This window comes from Brugia malayi, assembly GCF_000002995.4.
Source record: "Brugia malayi strain FR3 genome assembly, contig: Bm_v4_ChrX_scaffold_001, whole genome shotgun sequence".
Lineage (NCBI taxonomy): Eukaryota > Metazoa > Nematoda > Chromadorea > Rhabditida > Onchocercidae > Brugia > Brugia malayi.
This window is the reverse complement of record NW_025062479.1, coordinates 3,628,594-3,655,700: the sequence shown is the minus strand read 5'-3', so window position 1 is coordinate 3,655,700 and position 27,107 is coordinate 3,628,594. Positions and strand designations below refer to the sequence as shown.

The 27,107-nt window shown below is 34.0% G+C and overlaps 6 protein-coding genes across 8 annotated transcripts; 4 read left to right on the top strand and 2 right to left on the bottom strand.

The window, feature by feature from the left end:
- Positions 1 to 696: 696 nt before the first annotated feature.
- Positions 697 to 7,504, bottom strand: Bma-ets-4 (Uncharacterized protein; the record flags this gene model as incomplete). Of its 2 annotated transcripts, XM_043073506.1 has the most annotated exons (10): positions 697 to 881; positions 1,006 to 1,164; positions 1,328 to 1,480; positions 1,720 to 1,849; positions 2,249 to 2,409; positions 2,494 to 2,688; positions 4,136 to 4,366; positions 4,438 to 4,531; positions 6,931 to 7,155; positions 7,385 to 7,504. In XM_043073506.1, 10 exons carry the CDS (start codon positions 7,502 to 7,504, stop codon positions 697 to 699), a joined length of 1,653 nt encoding a protein of 550 aa, XP_042929440.1. The 2 variants fall into 2 exon arrangements, with proteins under 2 accessions (XP_042929440.1, XP_001899554.2); XM_001899519.2 differs by lacking the exons at positions 6,931 to 7,155; positions 7,385 to 7,504 and adding an exon at positions 4,898 to 4,900.
- Positions 7,505 to 11,079: 3,575 nt separating this feature from the next.
- Bm17912 (Uncharacterized protein) lies at positions 11,080 to 11,588 on the top strand (the record flags this gene model as incomplete). Its single annotated transcript, XM_043073505.1, has 2 exons — positions 11,080 to 11,263; positions 11,464 to 11,588. 2 exons carry the CDS (start codon positions 11,080 to 11,082, stop codon positions 11,586 to 11,588), a joined length of 309 nt encoding a protein of 102 aa, XP_042929439.1.
- An 844-nt stretch (positions 11,589 to 12,432) lies between these two features.
- Positions 12,433 to 15,097, top strand: Bm13831 (Uncharacterized protein; the record flags this gene model as incomplete). Its single annotated transcript, XM_001899521.1, has 8 exons — positions 12,433 to 12,543; positions 13,030 to 13,132; positions 13,515 to 13,708; positions 13,832 to 13,930; positions 14,009 to 14,180; positions 14,408 to 14,530; positions 14,750 to 14,877; positions 14,948 to 15,097. The coding sequence occupies 8 exons, from the start codon at positions 12,433 to 12,435 to the stop codon at positions 15,095 to 15,097; spliced, it is 1,080 nt and encodes a 359-aa protein (XP_001899556.1).
- A 121-nt stretch (positions 15,098 to 15,218) lies between these two features.
- On the bottom strand, positions 15,219 to 17,872 carry Bma-psr-1 (Uncharacterized protein; the record flags this gene model as incomplete). The annotated part of the gene is made up of 8 exons (XM_043073504.1): positions 15,219 to 15,348; positions 15,700 to 15,859; positions 16,047 to 16,220; positions 16,315 to 16,508; positions 16,678 to 16,703; positions 16,996 to 17,148; positions 17,523 to 17,686; positions 17,809 to 17,872. The coding sequence occupies 8 exons, from the start codon at positions 17,870 to 17,872 to the stop codon at positions 15,219 to 15,221; spliced, it is 1,065 nt and encodes a 354-aa protein (XP_042929438.1).
- Positions 17,873 to 18,979: 1,107 nt separating this feature from the next.
- Bma-ubc-9 (Uncharacterized protein) lies at positions 18,980 to 20,462 on the top strand (the record flags this gene model as incomplete). The annotated part of the gene is made up of 4 exons (XM_043073503.1): positions 18,980 to 19,168; positions 19,441 to 19,566; positions 19,996 to 20,114; positions 20,381 to 20,462. 4 exons carry the CDS (start codon positions 18,980 to 18,982, stop codon positions 20,460 to 20,462), a joined length of 516 nt encoding a protein of 171 aa, XP_042929437.1.
- Positions 20,463 to 22,676: 2,214 nt separating this feature from the next.
- Positions 22,677 to 27,078, top strand: Bma-wrt-6 (Uncharacterized protein; the record flags this gene model as incomplete). 2 transcript variants are annotated; one of them, XM_043073501.1, is made up of 14 exons in its annotated part: positions 22,677 to 22,803; positions 23,093 to 23,223; positions 23,323 to 23,414; positions 23,505 to 23,675; positions 23,996 to 24,063; positions 24,582 to 24,699; positions 24,952 to 25,077; positions 25,215 to 25,323; positions 25,419 to 25,520; positions 25,731 to 25,865; positions 26,066 to 26,194; positions 26,309 to 26,383; positions 26,520 to 26,696; positions 26,842 to 27,078. In XM_043073501.1, the coding sequence occupies 14 exons, from the start codon at positions 22,677 to 22,679 to the stop codon at positions 27,076 to 27,078; spliced, it is 1,797 nt and encodes a 598-aa protein (XP_042929435.1). The 2 variants fall into 2 exon arrangements, with proteins under 2 accessions (XP_042929435.1, XP_042929436.1); XM_043073502.1 differs by having other exon boundaries at positions 24,901 to 25,077.
- Between the last annotated feature and the right edge of the window lie 29 nt (positions 27,079 to 27,107).

Here is a 27,107-nt window from a genome sequence, read left to right as displayed (position 1 = left end):
GGCATTTTTAGGACAGAAAAAAAAGACTAAGGAACATGGAAATAATTCAATTTTTTAGTTCAGTTTACCAATTAAGTAATCGATTACTTTTGATGTTACAGCAAGTGTTCATTTTTTTTTTTCTTATGGCATAGTAAACCTGCACCGAATTACGAAACCAATGAGTAATCAGTGAAATCGATACAGTTTAAATAACGGGGAATAATAATTTAAGAGACACAAGCATTTCATTAGGAATAGGCAGTGAGAGATATGCAACATCTTACTGATAAATAACTATGAAAGAATTTCATTCTAAACGATAAAAAGGCACGCTCGTTTATGATGAAATGCTGTTGTCCATGAAAGACCACAATAATAAGTGAAATGAATTCGTATAACAAGAAAGAAAATGAGCTCAATTTTAAAATCTTGAAAAGAATACTTGAAAAAGGCAAAAATACAAAACATCTATGCGGTACGAGTTTTTCCGACTTATCAAATCTACTTCTGAAATACCACTTGTATCAATCATTTTGATCAGCGGATAAGCAGGTAATGGAAAAGGAAATAGAACAAAATTGCTTGTCGTTTATTTTACGTGGTACTAATAGTGATAAAAGACCTCAAAAAAGGTCGACGGCCTAATGACCATTACTTGATTACTGTCCACGTTGAGACAGTATTTAGACAAAATAAGAACAACGAACAATTCAGTTACAAGTTATATGGAGGAAGAAACTTGTAAACAAGGCGTTGCTTCTTCTCCGGTTTCTGAATAATACCTTTCTTGTAATACTGTCGCAATGATCGTGACAATTTATCATAATTCATCTGAGCTCGATTTTTGCGCTGACCCCAAAAACGAGCTAGATGATGTGATGATTCTATTTTGAAAGTCCCTGAAATTGCACATTGACTCCATCTCTAGTTCACTTTTTTTTTTTTTTTTTACTTATTTTGCACAAATTTGCGTTCTTCTATATTTAAGTCAAACAAAAAGAATTGCAAAGTTAAAAATAATACCTTCCTGCCTATCAACCCATCTAACACATGAGCTATATTGCTTAGGATGATCCAACAACTCGCGAATAAAGTGCCAAAGATGCACTGTACCAGAATGCCGTGGAAATTGCGGTGTGCCTGTTTGGCGAGCATCAATGACAGTTCCATCAATAGTATTTACTTCAATTTGTATGGATTAAATTTCTTAAGACCTAAGATCAACTTTATGAAAGCTGAATTATTCTTTTGCCAATAAACATTTTTTGCAATAGTTTTATCTTGATTTTCTAATTTCCTTGTTGATTTTATTTATCCAATCCAAGACTAATTTTTTAAGTTTTACCATCATTCATTGAAGAGCCGTTGGAGGATATTTCAGAATCACTTGGGCTCGGTAAAATTCCGATTCCAGCAACCTGAGCTGAAGCATAGTATTGCTGTTGTACAGTGGCATTACCAAGAAGTGTTCCTTCTTGAGATACGTTTTGATATGCATCTAAAATTTATAAAATCCGACTGAATAATAGATTTCAAAAGTAGCCGAAATGTTTAGCTTTTGTATCAAAATAAATCATTCTAACAAATGTAGTGGAATCATTATTTAAATATACATGGAAATATAGTTCATTTTCCTGTTCAGAAAAAACTAGAAAATCTTCAATGTGGAGAAAGAAAAATGATTTGAATTTTGATGATAAAAATTATTGCTGTATATTAGGATAATAGTTCATTTACTATTAGGATAACAATTCATGTTAATGGCCGCTTCGGTGTTGCTTGGATTGAAGTTATTCAAATAATCTTGTGCTGATGTCAGCAGTTCTCCTTGTTCTGTTACATTCAGCGCCAATGGAGATGGATTTATCTTGAAATAATATTCTTATGTTCATGGCAGAAAATTTATAAAAGATGTAAATATGGAAGAAAAAGGTGTAAAAGAGGAAAGCTGCAATTGTTCATTTAATCGGATTTTTTTCCAGTAATCATGAGATCACTTTTACCTACTTAAATAACACTATAAGGGATAGCCATTAAAAAAATCTGATTTGATCTTATAAATCTTCCATCTTCAATCATACAAATACATTCTGACTCAAACAAAAGGCTGGTAAAAAGAAAAAGTGTGCAACAAACAAGCTGCTGCTGTGTTACTGAAAACGTGAAATTAATTTTGAAATAGAAACCGAAACTGCTGACTAAGTTGAAATATAATATAATTAAAAATTTTTTTCAGAAATGTAGTGAATATAAATAAGAAACAAACCCAGTATTGCGAGGAACGACTGCAGTTTTGAGTTGCTTGAGAGGTGTTTTGATTGTTGCCGCTATTGTTATTGTTATTATTATTACTATTACTATTGTTGTTAATGCTGTTATTGTTGTTGTTGTTATTATTATTATTTTGCTGGCTGTATGAATCATATGCTAAAAAAAGTGCTAAAATTTAAAGCAACACTTAAGCCATTGTGTCCAAAAACATTTACATAAAATTTCAGATGAAGTCCTAACCAGTTTTCCATAATTGTAACTGTGCATGTAGCGTATCACCACCACCTTCTGGTGCTCGAACCATAAAGTCGTCCTGTGTCATTGATAACAGAGTACGTCCGTTCATATATAATTGTCGAGGTGGGGGAAGTTGAAATTGCACGCACATTTCAGACATCCAGCGGGCACTATGCTCAGCACTCCACGCTTGTGGATCTTAAAATTTTGCTGTTTGAATAAAACTTAATATGAAAGTTCCATTCCAAATGATTTTAACTTTGAAATAAGAGCTTTCATGATGTATTTGAATAAGATCAGAAGTAAAACTTGCGAAGTATAAATTAATTGATGGCAACTGCAAAGCTAGAGCATAAGAGAGAATTTTCTATCTAATTTTTGAGAGAGAGAAAATTTTCTATCTCCACAACGTTCAAAGTTATTCCACACTTAACCCACTTTGATTTTAAGACTTTTTATGTACCAAATTTGATTTATAGCTTCACAGCGCATGAAAGTGAAAGCAATTGTTTCGATAAGATATGCGACGAAGTTTCGAACCAATGGATTCAGATAAACAGCATACAACTAAACTTATTGATGATCCATACTTTTTCAATGCTTGATTTGCATGATATTCCATCAAATAAACAGGAAAGAAATATGAGAAAATAAATGATTTCTATGTGGATGTAATCTTTAGCTATTTGTATCTAATATAAAATATAAGAAATTTATAAAAAATCTCTAATATAAGAAGTAAGCATCTTGGTTTTCAGCTGTGAATATTACAAGTTTTAATGTTTTTTTTTGTTAAAAAAAAAATAATAATTGTGCAACATTTTCAATTAACAAATAAAAAAGTGTTAGAAAAAAATGAATGGCAATTTAAAATTGTTTGTATGGGATGAAGAAATCAAGGAGGGAAATTGATTATGGAAAAAAAACACAGTGAGCAGATGGAGAATAGGTAAATGAGGAGGTAACACAGATAAACCAACATCTGTCCGTTCATAAAGATTTTGGTTTGTATGCTAAGAAAGTCCAACCCACAATAACGCAATCACACCCATATTTCATATCTCTAAAATAAGTCACGACCTTTGAAGATAGCCCAAAAAGGTACTCAACAATCCTGGTCAGGTGTTCGAGCAGTGGGTTTGACCCGTAAACAATGTTATACAGCAGCTGCTTATCGAATGCCATCGATAAACAGCAGTCATTAAGAATGCAGCTGTTATATTTGTTTATAAGACTTTGCTACCGAAGTATAAATATAGTCAGTACTGCTACAAAATATACATTGGAAGTAAAGTTTTATTTGAAAAACAAACTAATCCATAAAAGATAGGATGCGACGTAATTTGTAATACTTTCTTTTTGGTTATAAAAAAAAGAAGGAAAAAAAAAACGTGAAGTTACAAAAGGTTTTTATGCAATGTCTAAATGATTACTGCCATGGAACTATGAATTGAGTTGTAACTTTTTTAAAAGACTAATAGCCACTTACCAAATATCCAGCATATAACTATGGTGTGAGAATTTCAAACCGCAACGTATAACATAGAATGTTATTTGTTTTTGGCTCTGAATGATTCTACATGCAATAATTATTAATTAGGAAGCCTTTTCTGACATTGCGAAAAACGAAAGAGTGGAAAGTGACCTGTTGGTAGTCCAAGTTTGGTACATGTTGTATTTATGTCCTGAATGAGATGTCGCAGTATCAAATCCCGATAAATATCCATTTGAGCAGCATCGTTCGTATTCGTTACGGAACTGGTTGGTACTGATATTTCATCGTCTCTGCGGTCTCCTGGTAATTCAGCAGTCGTTGCTCCTATTGGGGCTGTTGTGGAAGGCTGTGTTGCAGTTGAATAGCAGTTTGAATCCTCACCTTTGAACTTCATAAATTAAAAACACAAATATATAATATTGAAACAATAGAAAGAAACTAATTCTTGTAACCTGATTGCGAATTTCGCTCAGTTTTAATCAAAGAAATGGAGATCGAATTATCCGTCAATCCACGATGAAACTGTCGCTCGTTAGCTAGCAGCACCTGCAATTTCATATTTCTTAATTATCTTTGAAATTCTTGAAAAATCAAAATTGTATTTCTTTCATGTTTCATAATCATAAACGCAATAATCGAAAAATGCATAACAAGATAAAGACATTTTCGTTGATCTTTAATGAAGCTGTTAAATGATTTTATCACATGAAACATGAAAAAATTAAAAGAGAAGATGGAAGGGAAGAAGAAAGTCAAGGTGGGAAAGAAAAGAGGAGGCACAAATTTTATTATTTTAAAACCAATGTAAACAAAGTGTCGCATAAGGTTAGCGCGATAATGAGTTTTTTTGCATTAGGCATGAAATTAAACAAAGTTAATTACTAATTATTACATCACTGTTAAGTTCCTAACCATATCAAAGTTTATTTACTCCGCACTAGTTGCCTTTGAAAGGACATCCGTATCATCAAAGTAATTCGGAAGTTATGCACGTTTCTGCACTGCTGAAGTTATACCCACATCAGTTCAATATGCAGTTAGGTTTGACCATTATCGAGGATCAGATAGAGACATTCAAATGCTAGCACAAGTCGTTTCGCCACTGATTAAAATATAAGCATAAAAGTTAATGGATCCTGGTCTAGAAGCAGACTTGAGATTGAAAAAGACATGCATAAAAATAAAAAAATGTGCCCATGATAATGCAAAACTTGCAGCTTTCATGTTCCAAAAATGAATTAGGATCAAATATAAGGTGATAGATTTATAATCAGAATGTTGCAATACAAAAACCAAATTTTACGCAAATAATTTTCTATGTCAGGCTTGGGAAAATCAAATTCCGAAATCACAATAATATATTTCGCTCGTTTCAAGTTCGTTGAATAAAATCAGAATTTAAAAAAATAATCAGGAAGCAAAATGGCTCCAGCATTGATATTTGACTTACACATGTCATTAGGTTCATGATTAACCTAGAAATAAGTGTTATAGAGGTAGAGTCCAGGTAAATAAAATAAGCACAGATGCAGATCGAAAAAAAATCTCATGAGTTTTTAAAATTTGTAATACGCATATAAAAAACGAAAATAACAGATAAGAGAATAATTAATTCATGTGTCGATAAAATAATTTTATAAATTTCAACAATAAATACTGATTCCAAAGAAATATGTCATTTATTTCATTTCATATAGTTTTTCCAGAGATGATACTCAACTTAAAAGCGAAGTTAGCAAATTAATTGTCGCAGATGAGATGAAAAATGCATAGGAAAATACTTGTTGTGTACTCAGAAGTAGTTAATGGGCATAAGTGGGATGTATACTACAACAACAAATACTCGGCGTTTGTTCACCTCGAGAATTTGCTTGCATAAATCGCTCTCATTGGTCAACTGCGCTTCGCCTTCCGTCATGATGCTGCTGCTGCAGTTATTGTTGCTGTTAATAACGATAATGATGACGATGATCATGGTAATGATGATGATGATGTAATTTGATTATTGTTTGAGACATTAAATATAAACGATATTTAAATGTCAAATATTTCGTTTAAAGAAAGGTACAAGTAAGACAAGGAGATATTACTGTTCGATAATAAAATTGATAGATTCAAGCACATAAAAAATAATTTTCACAAATATCAAAGAGCAAAAGTTGTGTCGTTTAAAATTAAAGATGGTTGCAAATTTGGATGAAATTATTCAAAAAAAAAATTGCGCATATTAAAATCGTAAACATGCTCTTTAATATTTTTCTATCTATTATATAATATGAACGTGGTTTGTTGGAGGGAAAGTTGATGGCATGCAATAAGGAAAAAGAATACCTTGAAAACTGTCTGTTGAAAATTGTACTTTGCAGTGTTTTACCATTGTTTGTGACGTTAGTGAGAACAAAAACCGGTTGAACGATGCAGTGGAAAAGTTTCAGGTATAATTGTATGTAGGCGTGAACGATTAAGATGCACTTGCACCGCAAATTTTTGCGCCAAATACTTACTTGTATTTCCAAGCACTCATGGAAAAATAGCCTTCTCAGTATTCTGGTGCAATCGAGCAGCATGCGAACAACGTGTTATATAGGTAAATTTTCTTTCGAAGAAATTACGGATAAAGAAAAGAATAAAAGAGGGTGCGGGCAAGAACTATGATTAATGAAATGATAGAAGGATGTGTGGACACTTTTCAAATAGTGTAGTTATGTAACTTTTGCAGGATGTATACAATTTAAAAGCAGAGAAGCGATGTTTGTGAATATTATGCAAAGAAAATTATTAATTAAAATATGAAATACTAAGCGAAAATAGCATGGAAGAGAAACTTGTACTGTGATAATCAGTGGATTCACAGTTCGAAAGTAGAAAGAAGTACGATTTACAGCATTACAACTTGTGCTTCATATGCAAATTAAAATGGTTGCAAGATTTCTTTAAAAGCTCACATTTCTGTTTGATGATACAAGCCGTTTGTTGAATGCAGATGACAGGGATGCTGCAGCAGTGGCACAGGATGCTAATGGTATTGTTGGAACGACTGTAGTTGAACCCGATGGTTGACGACGTTGTAGTTGTTCAGCAGAAGTCGTACCAGCAGAGTTATTAGAAAAATAGGCCTGATCATCGTTCTCAAATGGATGCTCAATCTTCATTGGACCACATGCCTTCATCTGATCGATCAATTCAAGACAGTACAACCGAAAAGTGTGTTTTACGGCACTGCCGCTAATGTCAAGGGAAAGAGCTAAAACTGCCAATCACCTTTCTTATAAATTTTGCTTATGGATTCACGGTTTAAACAAGGCTGTTACCTACTGAAAAGAAATTTTTTCAGAGAAGTTACGATGGAGAGAATTATAAGCTTAATTTAATTGCATTAAAAGGTATAAATACGAATACCTCATTGTTGTCGTCATCATTTTCTGAAATCAAAGACGGACTGAGTGCATTCCATCGGTGATACGAATTTAACGACAATGTGGCGTGAGTACCGATTACTGTCGTATTCAACGTATCCATAAGTCTCGCCAGTATACTCGATTATACACATAAATGCTGTCAGCAGTAAATAACTAATAGAATTAATTCGTAAAATATTTTTATGTCCTTCTAGCTATGAACCTTAGAATTCATTGTACACATTAATTGATTAATTTATTAAGTACCAGCTTTTAATAGTTTAATTAGAATACTCGACTCAGCTGAAATTACAGAGAGTCAATTTTGAAAAGACTTGAAATTATTATGTTTTGCAGTTCTCCATAATCTGCACTTGCAGCTTGTTGTTTGTGCAATTCAAAAACTAACGTTCTTGTGCTGTAATTTTATGAAAAGCCAGTTACCTGAAATCCTAAAATATTCAATGAAAATTTGGCGTTAATACTTCAGTGTCCCAAATTAGAGTTTCGAGCTTATTTGTTCGTTTCTCTGAATAAATTGTAGTTTTTCTACACAGTTGAAGAATGTATTTACAAATGAATACAAATGAGTGCACATTCATGACGCTCAGTTTGCTATGGCGACAAAGTTGCATTCCTGAGGCACTTTCGAGAATCCATCTCTCTTAGAAAAAATTCTTAATTTTAATGTCACTCTTATATGTCTGATAATATGTTTGATGATTAGGTATTCTGATAATAAGCTAGTGATGTGCGAAATGTCTTCTTGATTTGCCCAAAATTGAAACATGGTTTTTTTTTCTCAAAATAAGTCTCAAATTGTTTAATCTTCACTATTTAAAATCCGAGTTAGAAGTCAAAAATTTTTATGAAATATTGGAATATCAAATATTTATATATATTTGGTAAGAGTAAGATTTTATTGGCATCTGTATGACAAACTGACAAAAACTTCTAGAAAGACGTAAATCAGTATGATTTTTTGGAAGTTCGCTTATATTAAAGTAATATGATAAAAAAACTACAATATTTCTCTGAAATGTTCATAAAAAATGCTCAACTAAGTCAGGTGAATGAAGATGGGTAATAAACAATTTTTACAGGTGAAAACAAGATCAGTACGTCTTGCTGAAATAAACTGTTCAATATATTAATAAAGATCCAAATAACTTCTTCTCTATGTGCATAAATAACGGTTTTCTTTTACCTTCTTTTGTTTGTTGTCATTGTAACAACAATTCAATAAAACAGGAAAAGACCAGACATGCCTCTCAGTACATTTAGGATAATGTCGGTTTACCAAGTAGATCAAGTATGGAAGCTAAGTAGAATAAGATAATGAAGAGTAGAAAAACGAAAAATATAAGTTGTTATGATTAAGAAGGAGACGAAGTTGAGTTCTTCATCCGAGATGACCAGTGAGTGCACTGGTCAGCAACAGTAGGTGATTGTTGTTACTTGCCGCAAACAATGTTTGACTTCCATTTGTTTGCATTTCCTGGTGTGCTTATATTTCCGCACTTAAACTTGGCCACCACTAGTTATTATCGCTTTTCGGTTATGCTAACGATGGAGCTCTGGGAAACTTTTTAACACATGCGACAGCTACCAAATACTGCATTTGTAGCTTTTCCTAGTGATACCTAAAGAAATCAACCTCCAACTTAATAGTATAGAATAGTATGAAGCTTGCGGATGATTCAGAAGGTTATTAAATTCACTGTTTAGAGCTATAAGACTATCAATTACGAGAATAAAGTTGAAGCAATGTTCCTAATTTTAGTTAACTACTAATTTTTGGCTTTGTAAGTAAAAGATTTCTAAAAACAATACAAGAACACAGTGATTTTTCTGAAATTCTAAATATATTTATAAGGACAATTTGATGAACGGTGTTACTGTTGTCTTTAAACATTAGTTCATGATTTACTACAAATAAACTAGATGATAACTCATTTTCGGACAGATCGCTTTTATCAAACACAGTAGTTGCTGTAAATATTTTTATTAACTATCTGGAAGGAGAGAAGTGTGATGGAATTTTAGTTCTTCAAGTTTTGTAATGCTATACAAATTTCGATAATCTTTAAAATGCTTGTTACAACTGGTATATAAGCATATGACTGAGACAAGTTGAGCTAAGAGTGGCTGAAAAAAAAAGATCATTGAGTCAACTGAAGAAATTTTCACTCAAAATTGAATTGTGGGACGCATCTCATGAACTCGATTTTTTGAAATTAATTGAGTTGATGGACAGCCTTATTTATTACATTAGCATATTATGTCAATAGAGGGGGGAATCTGCTCGATTTCAATTTTCTATAGTCCCGATGTTCAACCATATACAACACTGTTTTCTAGTTATTAGTTAAATTTATTTTTTGCCTATAATTTTCACTTCTATGGTGAAAACTCGTTTTTTGTAGTTAGGGATAATGACTCGGTGAACACAGAGAGAAATGGCCAGCAGTGCCAATGGCAATGCCATCGGCCATCAAAACAGAAGACTGGTCTCAGGATGATGTGCCTCATTTACCTTAGCATGTGAAATAAATGTTGCATATACAGGTCTGGAAATAATTTGGTACCTTTTGTAGATTCATTCTCGAACAAATTTACTGCATTTCGTCTTCGTTAGAAATCCAAGAAAGTAATCTTCTCTAACTATATACTCGTTCTTTTTATCATAAATAAAGTTGTCTTGCATAATTAAGAACAAATAAAGACAGTAAGAACAAAACTCTTCACAGTTTTTTATGATAAAAGCCCTATGCCAAGAACGAATATTTCAAGCGAAAAGGAAAGTGGAATGGTTGCTAGTCGAAGGAATTACAGATTAAACTACAAATGCTTTCTTCCTTTCTTCACTTCCTACCAAATTTAAAAAGAAAACAACAGTTCCTGTCAGGAAGGATTTGTGAAATGAATGAATGGCACAAAAGGTAACTTTAGGTACAGGTACGTGTTCGTAAACTATAAAACTATGTAGTACAGGTTATGGAAGGATAGAAGTGAAGAAGCACCGAAGAATAACAAAGTAAATAATAGTAACATATATTAATGTAATTGTGGATGGTAACACGTGGAGGAGGAAAAATGAAAGGGGAAAGGGAAAGGAGGGATTGATGGGAGGGGTGAAACCGGTGAGGGATCGGGTCCTGAGAGCACCAAATCCGTGATCTTGTTGTGTCGGGGTGAATCGTGAAAAGTGAAAGTGCCGTAGGGGAATATAGGCCATAATCGGTTGGCATGACGCAGGCACTCCCGCCGGCAGCGGCACATCATAGATCCTTCCACCATTGCACCCCTCCACTTTTCCAAACAAAAATACGCATTGTAGTGTACATTTTGTAGAGTGCAGTCCAATAGATATCCACTCGGGTTTAGTGCCTTCCATACATTTCAAATTATATTTATGTACATTATATATATAAACATATCTATGTAGATATAGATAAATGTGTACATGATATATACATTTCTTTTTTGATTTAGCAACAGCAATATCAACCATCTGACTTCTTACTCTTCCAGGATTTCTTAGTGACATTCACAAGGATACACTTACACCTGCGGGTTAGCATCCTTGTCTTTTCGTCTAGCACTTAATGTGTGAAAGAACTACTCGTCGTCATTTCAGAACAGTACGGAAAAACTTTTAGGGTTGCTGAATGCCATTCAGAAGCGGAAAGGGGGATGGAAGAAAGGCGGTCCTTGGATGTATGTTCCTTTGCATATCAAAGAATAATAATGTATTGCCAGCAGGCAGAAACGTCTACAAAATTGGGGACAGCTGAATCTCCAAACAGACCGTTCGTTACTTTGCGACTGGTTGCGGCAACTTCATCCCTTCAACCAACTCTTATTTTACAATTTTACGGTAGGGTGCTACTTATTGGAGATTGAGAATGAAAGGGAAAAGGGTCAATCCACTTTACATTCTCCTAAAACTGATAATGAATTTGCGAGGTGTGGACAGATGGAGAGATGCAAGATGGAAGAGGGAAGATGGAATAAGATGAGGAGAGAGATGGCATAGGATAAATAGCGAACTGGATGTAGGAAAAGTGAATCTTGCAGGAAAAAAGGACAGGGACCCGTTCCCAACAGGTACCACCGACATTCCTCCGGGCATTATCATCGTGATCCACTCATTGTTCAAAGTGATAGCCATCACTGCAGCGCATGCTGCATTTGCTGCATGATTCCAGTAACGCTGCATTGCAAAATACACCTTTCGTAGTTTCTGCAAATAACACATTTATGATGAGATGCCCTAACAGGTCAAACTTTACTACACCCCATTTTTCCAACCTTTTTCACATATACCAGATTTAAGCTATAATTGACGCTATGTGTCCTGAGATGGACTTACCGTAATTGCGTTAATTATTTGACGTGGTTTGCTCTGAAGTGTGCTGGGGTTTATTCCAGGTTAAGGTATTTGTTGGTTACTTGGGATTGTTGGGTGAGGAAGGGAAAGTCCCAGTGTCAGTCTCCTGCGAAAAGTCCACTTGTAACTTGCCTTGCTTGACGTACACGCACAAAACATCTCTCATATCTTCTAACAGGTTCATGCCAAAACGTGGTATTATGCGATCGTAGAATTAGGAAAATGTTGACAGAATTATATGAATACACACATAAGAGTTAGTGTTTGAGCTAATTCCTACTCTTCTAATGATGTTTATTGTCCTTCAGATCATATTTAAGGTATATATATATATAAGGTAAAGCGTCGAAGTATTAATTCAGACACTTTTATGCATAAAATAGATGTAAATGGATAATGTTACAGCTACTTCCGATCAAAGTAGAGAAGCAGTGGTAGTTCACATGTGATCTTTATTTGACTATGTTTCAGTTGCTTTTTACGATTGATATTCCATTTTTTAACTGGTGATGGCTCGAGATTCCATTACCGATCCATTACAACTTTTCCTCCTTCTGAACAGTCTTGTATTGTTTACCACATGTTTAATTTTGTGCCCATCACTTACTATAACTTGATGACCGTGTGAATTTGAAAGATTATGGAAGTGTTACAGAATGAAAGCAGTAATACTTGTTGGCGGATATGGCACAAGGTTACGACCATTAACACTTACCCAACCAAAACCGCTCGTCGAATTTGCTAATAAGCCGATGATGCTTCATCAGGTGGAAGATTCAGGCCCTTCTTTTTGAAATAATTTGTTTAAGTCATCCAGTGCTAGAGTCTTCGTCAGTTTGAATTTGTGGTTTCTCTCTATATGCCTATACTTTGATAGTGGACCGATTTCAGCCGACTTCGATGAGCTAGTTTGTTCAAAAGTTGGCGTAAAAGATTTTTTTTTTTTTTTTCTGGCAAAAGAGTTATGGTAGATTCTGTGCTTAATGTGGCATTGTAATCAAATTCGAAGTAGAAGGATTTCTGAAAGTAATGCTCGTAAAGTCGTGATAGAGGGTTTGTAATGTCAGTAATCTGCCCTATTTTCATGTATCAATGCGGAAGCCGAACATGGGAAAGACAAAAATGAGGGAATAGTAAGCAACAGATAGGTATAAAAAACATGCCCGATTTTGTTAGTTTTGCGAAGACATAAATGAAGGATATTGCTGAAGTTATTTCTTAACTTCAGTGTAGTTCAATGTCATGATTTATAGATGGAAGCACTCGTGGCTGCTGGTGTTGACACTGTGATACTAGCTGTCAGCTATCGCGCAGAACTCCTGGAACAACAAATGAAACAGTATGCTGACCAACTTAGTACTTTATACCAGTTTTTTTTTTTTTTTTTTCAGTTTGATGTGTTTCAACAAACTTTTTATTTATTTAGATTGAAATTAGTATTATTCTTTGCATGTTTTTACTTTCAAAAAAAAGACTATAAATTTTAGCGTTATTTAGTGAAGGTGTAGAAACTGCTTCAGAGTTTACACAATACATCAAAAAAAAGAGAAAAAGAGTTACATTTACATAAATTCTTCACCGAAATTGATGAACGATGTAACGAGTTAAAAAAATGAAAGGAAAATTAACAAGATCGAAGATCGAAAGATGTAAGTAACTTACTTTTGTTTCAGGCTGGTGCACTTTTATTCAAGTTACAGCTTCATTTTTTGAAGATTGCATTTACAAAGTTTTTTAGGTATTGAGATAGACTTCTCAGTGGAAGACGTGCCCTTAGGTACAGCTGGACCGCTGGCTTTGATAAAAGATCGATTAAAAGGAAATGAACCATTTTTTGTGCTGAATTCTGACATTATTTGTGAATTTCCACTTCGCGAGATGATTGAGTTTCATATGAATCACGGTCATGAAGGAACCATCGCTGTAACCAAGGTACTTTTTGATTCGAGTGTTCTTGTTTCTCCATTAATCTTTTAATATGAAAACATTAAAGAAATTTCCATACTTTATGTTTTCTTTCTGGACAGCACATTGAAGAGTGCTGTGTGTTTTTAGGTTGAAGAACCAAGCAAATATGGTGTCTGTTTATTCAATGAAAAGACTGGAAAAATAGACAGTTTTGTTGAGAAACCGGAGGAATATGTTGGAAACAAGGTTTTTCCAGTATTGTATATTTTTGGAATTGATTCATTCTCTCTTATGAAAATATAGGAGCTGAAAAAATAATTTTAGATCAATGCTGGATTGTACGTTCTTTCTCCGTCTGTACTAGATCGAATATCATTACGCCCAACGTCTATTGAAAAAGAAGTTTTCCCGGAAATGGCTAAATATGGAGAATTATATGCATTTGAGTTACCAGGGTTTTGGATGGATGTGGGACAACCAAAAGATTTCTTGACTGGTGAGGATTTCTTCTGCTTCAACTCAGAATTATGCTGCAATACTTGACATCTATCGTTTCATGTTCTAACATGCTAAGTACGTGGTATTATGCATTTCTGAGTTTTTTTCAAATTTTCAAAATCCTTCTAGCATCGTTACCCTTCACTTTTTCTACGTCTTATTTAATACATGGTTCTGAGCCAATTTTGCTTTTTAAACTGTTTGATGTGACTCCTATTACTATAGGTATGCGTTTGTACTTGAAACACCTTCGCGACAAGTCGCCATTATTGCTTGCTCAGGGTAGTCATATAAATGGGAATGTGATTGTGGATGGGACTGCAGTTATTGGTCGTGATTGCAGGATAGGTTTGTTTTAAATTACCTTAATTACAACGAAGTGTTCTTGACAGATTCTGTTATATTGGTTTTGCTTTCGATAGATCCCAGCGTGTTATTAAACTACTTTGCCCATTGATCAACCAGTTAGATTGCAAATGAATACAGATGAATGTATGACTCAGTGGATTTTCCAGTCATTTTTTACTGGATGCAGTTATCAACTTATCTCTATCGTTCTTTGTTTAGGACCCAATGTTGTGATAGGGCCACGAGTAAAGATTGAAAACGGTGTTTGTTTGCGTCACTGTACCATTTTATCTGATAGCATGGTGCGTACTCATTCATGGATCAACAGTAGTATTGTCGGCAGAAAAGTAATACTTTGCTGAAAACAAGTTTAACACGTAACATTTGAGATTCATGAGTGCTTCCATAGTTTTGTAGTGTTCAATTGGTGAGTGGGTACGGATTGAAAATACCTGCGTTATTGGTGATGATGTTGTCGTAAATGATGAATTATACTTGAATGGTGCAAGAGTATTACCGCACAAAGCAATAACGACAAACGTCCCAGAACCAGACATTATTATGTAACCTAATGATTCGGATGTAATATTTGAGCAGTTTAGGTAACAATTTGTTGTATGCTTTATATATATTTCAGGTCTCAACTTTTATCATTCCGTTCACTTGATTCATAAATTTTAATTATAATTCATTGGATATTTATCATAAAGTAAAAATCCATGCTTGCAGTGTTTGCATCCAGTTTATATTTGAAATTAGACTCCTTTCCACTTCGTTCATGAGGCATTATTTTTCCTCTCTGCTGCTTCCATGCCCCCCTAATTATATAATTACATTTACAGTAAGTCCACCATGACTTGTATCTTTTATGAATTAAAAAATTATAGAACAACAGATGTTGAATTCGAATGTGAAAATATACAAATAGTGGAACAAAACTGTCCCAGTGGGAGGTTATACAGAAATGAGGTGCGCAGTTTTCTTAGTAACTCGACCATTTACACGGGACTGCGATATATCTTTGCGGGACACACAAAGCTGTCACATACTTCGCTTACTCTCTTTCTTGAGGGCAAGACGATCCTGAAATCATTAAACATTTTAAAGCATAAAGTATTCGGATGTCTTTAACAGATCTAGCACTCAAGAATCCAATGAAAGTGGTGGACCTTTTGGTAATAGTTGCTGATTTCATACTAAAGGGATACTGTTGAAGTGGTGGATTTGGGCTTTCACTTTCACTGTCAGAAGATTCTGTTGAAGAACTTGAATCATTGGATGATGATTCCGCGAAATTTATAAAACCGTCTACATTCTTCAAAACACCATCTGCAATGGAAAACAGAAAATTGGTAAATTCAGTATTCCTTATAAAAAGAACTTCAGCATTTTATTATTGGAATTGACTTCACTATTTGGGACTGGGCACTATTAGAATTGAGCTTAGCAGAATTGTGTCATTTTGTATACTATGAGCTAATAGGATATTCAACAGCATAAAAGAAGGAAAGAATACCGATAATTGGTAGGATATCTGGTCGAGCCTTCCGTAAACATTTTAACCAGTGTTGGCAAAATTTTGGTCTTCCAGCCAACGTTTTGAGGAGAACTAGAAGCAAATTCACTCTGGAACAAAAATTTTGAGTGAAAGCGACCGTGTCAGTCAAGTTTAGGACGACATGCCACCATCCTGTAAGAAATTTTGCATTTGAATATGGAAAATCATTATTTTACGCCAAACTTCTTAAATCCATATAGCATGCTTTAAGCTTGTGAATACTAACCACCAGGAACAAATATGACTTCTCCTGGATACTGCACAGCTTCTATGGGTCTCCACTGTTTCAACCAATTAGGGGAGCTAATCCGTCCATACACAGTAGTAAACCAGGTGATTGCTTCATTAGGATGAATGCCACCCTCTTTCTTCGTTGGTTTCAAGATATTTTTTGGTGTTTGCGGGTGGAAAAAGCACCATCTAGAAAAAAAGAAATACTTTTATTAAGGGTTACGGCTTACCTTATCAAGTTACTGAACCCCACAAAGGTGCCACAATAATATGTTCAAAATCCCATTTCTTACGACTATCGTATTTTCGTGGCTATCAAACGTTGAGATGTATATATCAACGATCACATAAAACTGACTTTTTGGAACCTTTAACAAGAGCATTCTAAGCACTAGTCCCTAATGGGTCGACGTGCAATCCCGTGCCAGAACGGGAGGACTCTATGAGAAACCATCGGTATGGTAGTCGCCTATTCTCACTCGCATAACGAAATAAGTCATCCGCAAAAAACTCTGGCACATGGTAGTCCTCCAATAAATGCCTTACTTTGTACCGCTGAAACCAAAACATTAAATTGCTTTTGTTGAGGATGAAAAATTAAATGTTTAAGAAATGTGGCATCAAGGTAGAATTTGTAAAAGTCAAGTGAAGAATAAGGAATAATTCATTTATAAACCTCGCCAAATGTACTATCAAATATATAGAGCGGACTATCGTCAACCGTTTGTCTCATGTATTCTAAAAAATACTTCATTTTCAATTTCACGGAACGTCCGTCATCTCCTTCACCACATTTGAATCTTTGATTCCGATATTTCTTTAGCAACATCTAAATGAATTACAATGCAGTAATCAACTGACAGTGTCGATAAGTGTAAAACATATAAAACTAAAGTGAATATTTTTCCCCTAAAAGATTTATTCTACTTGTCGTGGAGTCAGCAGTTATCTACAGAAGTAAGAAGTACATTTAATCATTACATCATTTGCTTATCAATATTTCAAGAATGAATGTGGCGATTAAAGTAGTAAAAAGTTTAGTGCAAATAAAAATTATTGTAGTAAATCGAAACAACAAAACTAGGTAGCACAAAATAAGCGAAACAACTTAAAAATTCCATTGCGAAACGACTTAAAAATTCCAATGTGATATTCTTACAGGAATTGACCATTTTCTGGTCGCGGACCAACATGTAGTCAAACCAGTAAGAACAACAGGTACATGACGTACTCATACTTTTCAGCGAATTCTTCAACAGTAATTTTGGAAGCGTCCACCCTTTCAATATTATCTCCTGTCAACTTTTCACTCAATGTTTCAAATGTTTCGCAATATTTCGCGCTGCTCCAATCTTCTTCGAGTAATTCTAAATACTATCAAATAAAAAGCAAATTCGATAATTCTAAGTTAAAAAAAAATACTAACGTAAAATGCACTTTTAATACAAACCATCGTTATACTTCCATAAAAGCAAAACACTCAACGCACCAGATCTGGCTTTATGTTTCGCATGAAGAATGCATCGTTGTAATCTATACTGTGATACCGACATTAAAACCAGCGTGGCCCTGGAAATCCTGGTAATTACCTGTCTTGCTTAATGAATGTTGTACTTATTAGAGATAAGCAATGATTGAAGTATAACGTTCAATGGTATAATAAGCAGCAAAATGAAGTATGAATATGCGATAGGAAGGAAAATATTACGAGAATGGTATATGTCGAATGATGTGAGAGATAATGTTGCAGCAAACCCAACAGCTAAATACACGAAGGAATAAATGCCACCTAAAAAAGTTCAAATACCCACTACCGATCCTGTGCTCCTAAATAACTTCGCTTTTCCTAAATGGAATTCCTGATTATTGTTTGTTTCTTGATGTCTCATTCTAGCGGAGATGACGAGTTTTCTCTGCCGGAAGGATAAGGATTTATTTGTGTGTTGTTTGGGTTGTGTTGCATGAGTGGTTGTCCGGGCGGCATTTTATTTTTCTATTGGTTCTTCTGTGAGCTTAGGCCAGCAGGAGACATCATTTTTGCAAAGAGAGCAGTTGCTGATCAGTTCGGAATATTGTACTGAGATAAGCGTGGATATATTACTGATTATTAGTAAGGTGGTTACTGGAAGTCTTAGGTATTTACTTCATTCATATGCTATCGTGGAAGCAAAAATTTGTCTTGGAAGATTTCGAATTTTAATTATTATTTTGAGAGAGATTATTGAATTTTGTTGGATGTAAATGTAAATATGTGGGGTAACAGAGGAATGTAATAATTCTTTTATTAGCATTAGCAATAGTACAATAATTTAATAGAGAATAATTGAAACTGAACTCTTCTGGTTGTTGGTAAAAATGCACAATACCCCATATATTTACATTTACATCCAACGAATCTCCCCGAAATCAAGAACCTCTCCCAAAATACTAAGTTTCGAAATCTTTCACGACATATGCATTCTTCCGGTTATACTGTTCTCATTCCGCAACGACAAGGATTCATAAGATGTAGATTACAGAAATTTTATTTTTTGCGTTACATTGCAAATCAAGGGTGTTATCATATGTTAGGCTCACTTTTTAATTTTTTTTTCTCGGTTTTTTCGATGTTCTGGTTCATATATGAAATTGTTAGATAATACACTTTTACAGCCATACAAATGTCTGGCGGTATCGCTGCAGGTCGTTTAGCCGAAGAACGGAAAGCCTGGAGGAAAAACCATCCATTTGGTTTTATAGCAAAACCTTCGTCAAATCCCGATGGCACGAGGAATCTCTTTATCTGGGAATGTGCCATTCCTGGCAAGAAAGGAACTATATGGGAAGGCGGTCTATACAAGGCGAATTTTGTTATTTTGTTTTCACTTCTGTTTGGAAATCTTATTTAGCGGAAATTTTTGTACTGTCCTCATTATTCTATCTGGTATATTTATTACTACAAAGGAATATTCTGTTGTCATACAGTTTGAATTTGATTAAAGTATTCAGTTCTTACTGAATAAATTGAATACGTATCTAAATTTTTTTTGAAAGTGGGATGTTCTGTTTACTTCGCTTTGCATTTAAAATTTTCCCAGTTGATTCTGCTACTGTCACATCTGGTATTATAATGTCATTGCAGATTAGGATGCAGTTTAAAGATGACTATCCCTCTACACCACCGAAGTGCAAATTCGACCCTCCTTTATTTCACCCGAATGTATATCCATCAGGAACCGTTTGTTTGTCGATATTAGATGAGAATAAGGTCAGTTTTTAAAGATTTTCCTGGCATATATTTCAAAAAATGTACGGTTTTAGCTTGAAGTCTTTTATGTATTTTTTTCGTGATAATTCTTCAACTAAGATTTTTTTCGCGGTAGATTTGGTCGCATACGTGGAGCTGGTATATGAATTGTGTATTTCATGTTAGGATAAAGGACGATTTTTTTTTTAAGCTCTGATGGGCTAAATTTCCTTACAAAATCGAGCGATGTAACTTGTAATTCATTTTCAAAGAAATTAATGTTGTTTGGACATGTACCAACCGATTCTATATAACAAAAGTTGAGTGTCTGAATGACGAGGTTTATTTTTTCAGGGAATTATTGAAACGTTATAATTATTTCAATAAAGTTTGTGAATTCGATCATTCATTATATTACAGTTTGCGTTACGGTAGGTTTTTAATTTTCAGGATTGGAAACCATCTATAAGTGTACGACAACTCCTGATTGGCATTCAGGATCTTCTAACAAACCCGAATGTTGATGATCCTGCTCAAGCCGATGCCTATCAAATTTACTGTCAGAATAGGTCAGTAAACCTTTGTTCCTGATTGTCAGTTGAACAAATTTACAGTTTTCATTTCAGTAGCTTCAGGAAGATATGATGTTAATTAGTACGCGAGCAATTTTATGTGTAGCAATTAGAGAGACTGATATGTAAAGCTTATAGAAATTGAACCATGGTAAATACTATTTCACATGCTTCTTAGTTTAAGGTAACTGATCAAATGCTTTTAAGGATGGTGCAGTTAAAGATTTCGGAGCTTTCAGATTGAAATGGTTGTATTGTTTTAGAGTAGAGTACGAAAAACGAGTTCGACGTCAGGCACAACAGTTTTCTGCTGAAATCGTTCAGAGGCAAATGTTAGATAACTGATGGAAGAAGGCATGATCTTCTACATTAACACAATTCTATTCACGCGCAGGATCGATCTCGATATTGGCTGAAATAACTAGGCGTTGTTTTGCTTCATGGCGGCAAAAAAAAAAAAAACTTTTTGGATTGCTTGTATCTAAAACTGGAATTTGAAACTTTTTTTAACTTCTGAACTAGAAATTATGCCTCACACTATGAACAGATTGGAGTATTGTTTATGGAATGGTAATTACTGCTACTAACGATCTTAAAAAGAAGCAAAGCTTGGTATGGGTTCTGCTTTTTTGAAGACGATTGGTTGAGGTTGTTTAATTTATCAGGTAGAAAGGTGGCTTCGATGTATTATCCAGGTGGCAAAAATAATACTTAGGAATCAAATGTTAACATTAGGGATATCTATATTTAAACCTTTTATAGAGTTCCATCATGAAAGGTTTGAGGAGTAGACATAGTTTTCTTATGTTCTCTGTGAGAATATGGCTTCAAACCGATTTCATGATTAATTAATTCAGAAATAATTTCTTTGGTCACTCTGGAGTAAACAGCCGAATATTTTATAGTATCAGAATTGATTATCACATTTCATAGTGTTTGATATGAGGCATTTGTTTTATTTGTAAATATCAAGCAGCGTGCTTGGGCTTTGTATTTGATCATATCTCTCTATAAAACACAGGATATGTTCTACTTCATGTTAGTACTGTTTTAAAAATGTTGATTTTTTTTTTTTTTTTTAAATAATAGTTTTAAAAAAAAAATAAGTGGTAGTTTTTAAGATTTTAAGGTCTCTAGGCAATGTGCTTGTTCACCCTAAATTTTGTCCCATATATACACCGTTGGGTTTTCTGTTATTATCAGTAAATTTCTTCGTTTCTATTTCATCTTGCACTCACAATAATTAATAGTTCGAAATTATTAGAACTGCTTTACATTCATTTCTGACTACACATAGATGAAGAAAATGCAGTTTCCGGTTGTTTATTTTAATAAACGTACAAAGTTGCTTGGTAGCTAGCTATGACCAGTTAAAATGGCATTGTTGAGTCGTGAACACAACTTGATTACAACATTTATTTCTCGGTTTCGACTGATAGTGATCAGACTGGTCTTAGCTCGCTGCTAATTGTTATATATAAAATAGGAGGTCGAGCTCGAGGCCTAATTTGAATCAGAAATCTGAGGAGTTAAATTAATTGGTGGATGTTGTACCATGTTCATTGATCAAATTCAAAACGATGCAGACGGTTAAGGAGTACCCACGTTAGTAGAATATGGTGGTAATAACTTTTTGTCGATTTACCTACTGCATAGGTGTACCTGAGATCATTCCAGTTGTCTCCTTAAGTACTTTTCCGTTTAATTAGATTTTTTTCTGCATTATAGTGTGCCAGTTCCTTTTATTATTGCCCTTCTTTATTTAATGATACCATCATTATACAGTGTCGGGTCATATTTTTCTCAGAAGACAAAAAAGCTTTACTGATGTTTTCTAATAATATATACACGACCCTTTGAAAAAACTGGGAGGGGATTCTCAAAATTTATAGGAAATAATAGAGGGAAGAATATGTGAAGGTGCCAGTGCTGATTTTTCTTTTTTTTTTTTTGTCAGTGTTTCCAGATTGTACAATGATATTTGCTCATAATAACACAACTTGCTGACGAATAAATATTGCGTTTGCTGTATGGCGGTAACATACAGTTGAAATATTTTGGGGTATTGTTGGAGGATGTCGCTGGCCGATTAGCCATGAAAAATATGGGGCAATCGGTGATCCATGAAAGGATGAGCATCGCCCTCATTAGGGCTACTATAAAGTTGTCATCTGGATACATCTCGTTCCTCTTACAGTCAGCAATTCCTTCCTTCTTTAAGATACATTTATCGCTGAAATTGTCACCCTTTAGTAAATATACTTTATTGTTGGGAATTCAAATTCTGGTGTTTATTTTGAAATATCTAAGAATGATTTGATAAGACTTCGAATAAATTCTATAAATCCTTTTACATCTCTGTTATCTTACGCTATAGCATCTACTTTTCATTTCTTTTCAAAAGAAACGATAATTAACACCTTAAATTGCATTATTTTATGCATCATAACTTTACATATTCTACCTCTGAAGATTTGGAAGTGTATTATAAAATGATTATTTGAAATATGCAGCTGTCGTGCTAGGAAATACTTACAGGGATTTTTAATTCCCAACAAAATGTTACTCCCAGTGATGCTGTTTTTGATGGAAGCAGTCAGTGGTCAGCAACAGTCTGCAATTGATTCATCATGCAGCGAATACACAATTCCATTCTCATTTCAAAGTGATAAAACTGGAAATCCAAGTATCGCTATGCTTTTTCAACCATTTGGAAGAAATGATAAATAGTTTATCCAGTTATTACCACATATTACTGTAGGTTTTCTGACATAAGCTAGCACTAACAATACATTACTTGTTTATAGCTTCTAAATTTAATGAAATGTTGAAACTTTTGAGATTGTTGCATTTACATCATGAATTACTTTTATCCTGAATTATTAAAGATATCTAGGCTTTTCTTTTTCCATCTCAGATATTTGAAAGCATTAAAAATATTTTTCTTAGTGATATCGCACGAAACCATTTTTTAGCTCTGCTGTGTACTTCACCAGCTTGCTTCGACGAAAAGAGGTTATATGAATTGAAACGTGATGATGTGATTCCAGAAATAGAAACCGAAACTAGGAGTTTGCTCGGTTCTAAGAATCATATTCATAAAGCAGTAAATTATTATTTTGCACTCATCTTGTACTATGAAATCTTTTAGCAAAACATTTACAATTTGTAGGCATGATCTGATACCTTATAAGTTATTTTTCAGCAGTGTCATAACTACTATCAGAACATTAGCTGTACGGGAGAAATACAGTGGACGGTTGGATTACTTCTTGAAGATGATGGGAACAATATTAAGTAAGTAGGAAATTTTGATAATTCTTCATTATACGTTCTATGTTTTCCTATTTTTTTTTTCTTTTGTTATTCTATTCACTTTTTTTGTAGAGCGAAATGGAAATGCTGTAATTATGAGGGTTTACGACACGCCAGAGCAATGAAGACCGTGATTGTTAAAGCTGATGAAAGTTATGCGGGCGGCGAAGTATATCAAGATGGCCGCAGAGTGGCTTTTGATCTAATCAAGGAAGTATATCTCTTATTCGACGAACAGCACAGGTGTTAAGCTTTTGCAAATAACGTCTTTTTTTTTGACTACATTTACCAATCGGTTGTTTCTGTTAACTACTGAATAAATATTTAGGCAGATAATCCAAAAAATATGGCACTATCAAGTAGTTTTAAGACAGTCTGACTATAGCTTTTAACAACTTGGGAATTAATGTAAGGCAACGTTTCCACAACTAATACACTGTTTCAAATATTGAATAATTTCAAATAATTCCATGGAATAACTAATCCTCAAGACCTCGATTTCTATAATATCTATTTTGTTTGAACCTGAAAATGTCACTCAACTTTTTTGTACACGTATTCAGGCCTCGCTACGAACTAAAAATAATGCGGTTAGCATGTATTCCGAAACCAGTAGAAAACAAAAATAAATGTTCGTTTACATTTCTTTTATTTACATCTTTTTTTTTCAACTAATTCAATCTACTGTGATTCTGAACAACTACTGTACCTTGTCCCATTTAATGATCGCTTCACATTATTGCAGCTCTTATTTTTTAAGGGCGTCTAAATTTATTAAAGTCAGAAACAAGATTATAGGGAGCAAGTCCCACTTTTTATCTCTCATTCTAGTGATAAATGGAAAAAATTAGCAAGGTTTGCTCAAATCTTTTCTAATTTCAGTTTCTAGCTTATTTTAAAAAAAAATTTTATCACTGTTTAACAGTGTGGAAGAGTATGATTGCACAGATACTTGTAATGTGAAAAATTCAGAAACTGAAGAAGTATTTGCAAGCTGTGATTTTATTGGTCCGTTTCCTTAAATCCAAATTTAAAAAACTTTTGTTGTTCAGTAGTCTGTCTTAAGTACTGACTAGGATTCCTTTCAAATTATTTCATGTTTAAATTAGAAATCAAATAAAATTATTTGGGTAATAATAGTGTTTCCAGTATTAACTGATAAGAATCGTAAATCAAACTCACCAACAATGGATGTTTCATCAGAATACGATACCGAAGAATATATTTTTACAAATCAACAACACAAAAAATACTCGAAACCAAGAAGGTACTTATTTCAATTCAATTTTTACTCATTTTGTTGCTTAATCCATTTTAAAACATTCCTAATAAGCTCATATTCTGCATTCCTAATTCTTTCACAGTGCTGGCGTATTTTGAGGAATAAATAAAGAATTACATTTTATCCGTTATTTTTCTCTACTTCCACTGCAGCACTTTTTCATTTTGTTTGAATAATATTTAATAGGTTATCAACAATTCTGGAAGATGATAATTTCGATGATTTATTCTTACCCAGACATCGAATGACCCATCGCAGGATGTTTTCACGCCGCAGAAGACCTTTCTACAGGCCTGTTGCTGAAGATTATGACTATTACGATTATGATCCTGTGATTCTCAAGCGTCCATCGGTGCATCGCAGGTACCATTTTTTGGATGTCTAGTCAAAAACCTTAGAGAAGAGTTGCGGGAACTGTTTATGTTCTAGAGGTGAAGGCATATGAAAGACGCTAGATAGTTCTGAAAGTATACTTGATTATGAAAAAAGGTGTATTTTAGGATAATTGCGGACGGATTATGGCCGATTAACTTAGGCATGGTAGGACGCAATCGTCCTGTTGTAGCTGCTGCAGCTGCATCTCCAAGTCTTTATGAGTTCACACCATCGGTAGTTTCAAATTTTCGTAGGAATGTCTTAAAGAAATAAGTGAGAACCTTGTTATGTTATACCTGGATTTTCTTTGTAATCATATATTCATTTAGAATGCAATTGAGGGTGACTATCACCAGTTTGTCGACAGTGATAGCACAGTAAATCCTATTACTTCTGCCCAAGCAGAAGTTTACAATCAACTATCAGCTACTGTAGGTGCTTTTATGAATGATTATAATATGTTGTAAATCAAGCAATTTAAATTGAATTATTCTCCTCAATAAATGATGAAATCCGTTCAAAACACTGCTTAAAATCAAACTCATCTCCAAATGACTTATTAATAAGTAAATCTTGTGCTGCTTTTTTTTTTTTTTTTCATTTTATCAGAATTCGCTACACTTGTGGGACTCTTTTTACAGCAAACAGTCGAGCAATTGTTGCCGACATATTCTAGTTTGCAATATCTACCTCAAAGAGCTGAAATATCATCAGAGCCAAAAACTATAGTCTCTGCACAGCGGGCTGTGCCTACATACAGTGGCGGTAATGTACCGGTAGGCTATTTTGTTAATATATTGATTGTTCAAAATGAAAAAGCTTTGCAGTTCTATGTTTGCGAGAATTTAACAAATAATCAGCAAAGGAGAAAGAAAGAAAGCAAGAAATCCTTCCTTTAAAAAAATTCTAAATTGGAATGAAATAATAACAGTGATATATTAATGTCAGAAGATGAAGTTCATATGAATGCTTTCAGTACTATAATGGTTACTTTGAAACGCTGCAGTGCTTTAGCGGAGATACAACCGTGCAAACGCCGGACCAAATAAAACGGATTGACGAATTACAAGTTGGAGACCAAGTCTTATCGATTGAAGAATCGTTGGTAAGTCAGTAAATTTCATTGAGCGGATTGCCATTTAAAGCAAAATCGCAACTATTCAGAATATAAGTGGATTTTAATAACAGAATATCTGTGAATGAGAGTTATTTAATCTAGATTTCTTACTCACCAGTGGTGATGTTTTTGCACCGATCCGATAATGAATCAGCAATTTTCATTAAGATTACTTTGGTTGGTTTCTTTATTATTATTGTTTCCATGCAACTTTCTTTTCACATTAATTAGTATAATTTGAGTGGATATCGAAATTCTAGGAGTAAATTCTTGGATTTCAGAGATCACCGCCAATACTTTTCTGGAGTTTCAGGAAAATGGTGAGATAATAAAATTAACTGATTATCACTTATTATATGTTACCAGCTGTGCGGTAGGAGAAAATCTACGTTTGATATTTGCAAAAGATGTTCAGTTAGGACACTGTTTGCATGTTGTCAAGAATCAATCAAATAATTTAGTGCCTGTTGAAGTTTCGAACATCCAGCGGGTTTGTTTTATCTTATCATTGATCTGTTCATTGCAATGTGATTTCCTTATTGGAGAATGACAAGAATTAAGGGAATAAAGCATATGTCCGTGAGTGAAATTACTTTCCTTACCATTCATAACAGAGCGAAATATGTGAATTTCAGCTGACTGGAAAAGGATTTTATGCGCCTCTTACTGCAAACGGAGATATTATCGTAAATTCAATACTATCATCTTGTCATAGTAATGTAGCAGTACAAACCTTACAACAGTCGATATTCAACTTCCTACGAAAATTCCGATATCTGATATCTACTGATCAGAACACAGATGGTTTACTACCAGGCATCCAATTTCTTACGCAAATTTCAGACCTCTTTTTGCCATATAGCATTGTTTAGAGGCTTCCTTCACTACATTTCTTACGTAA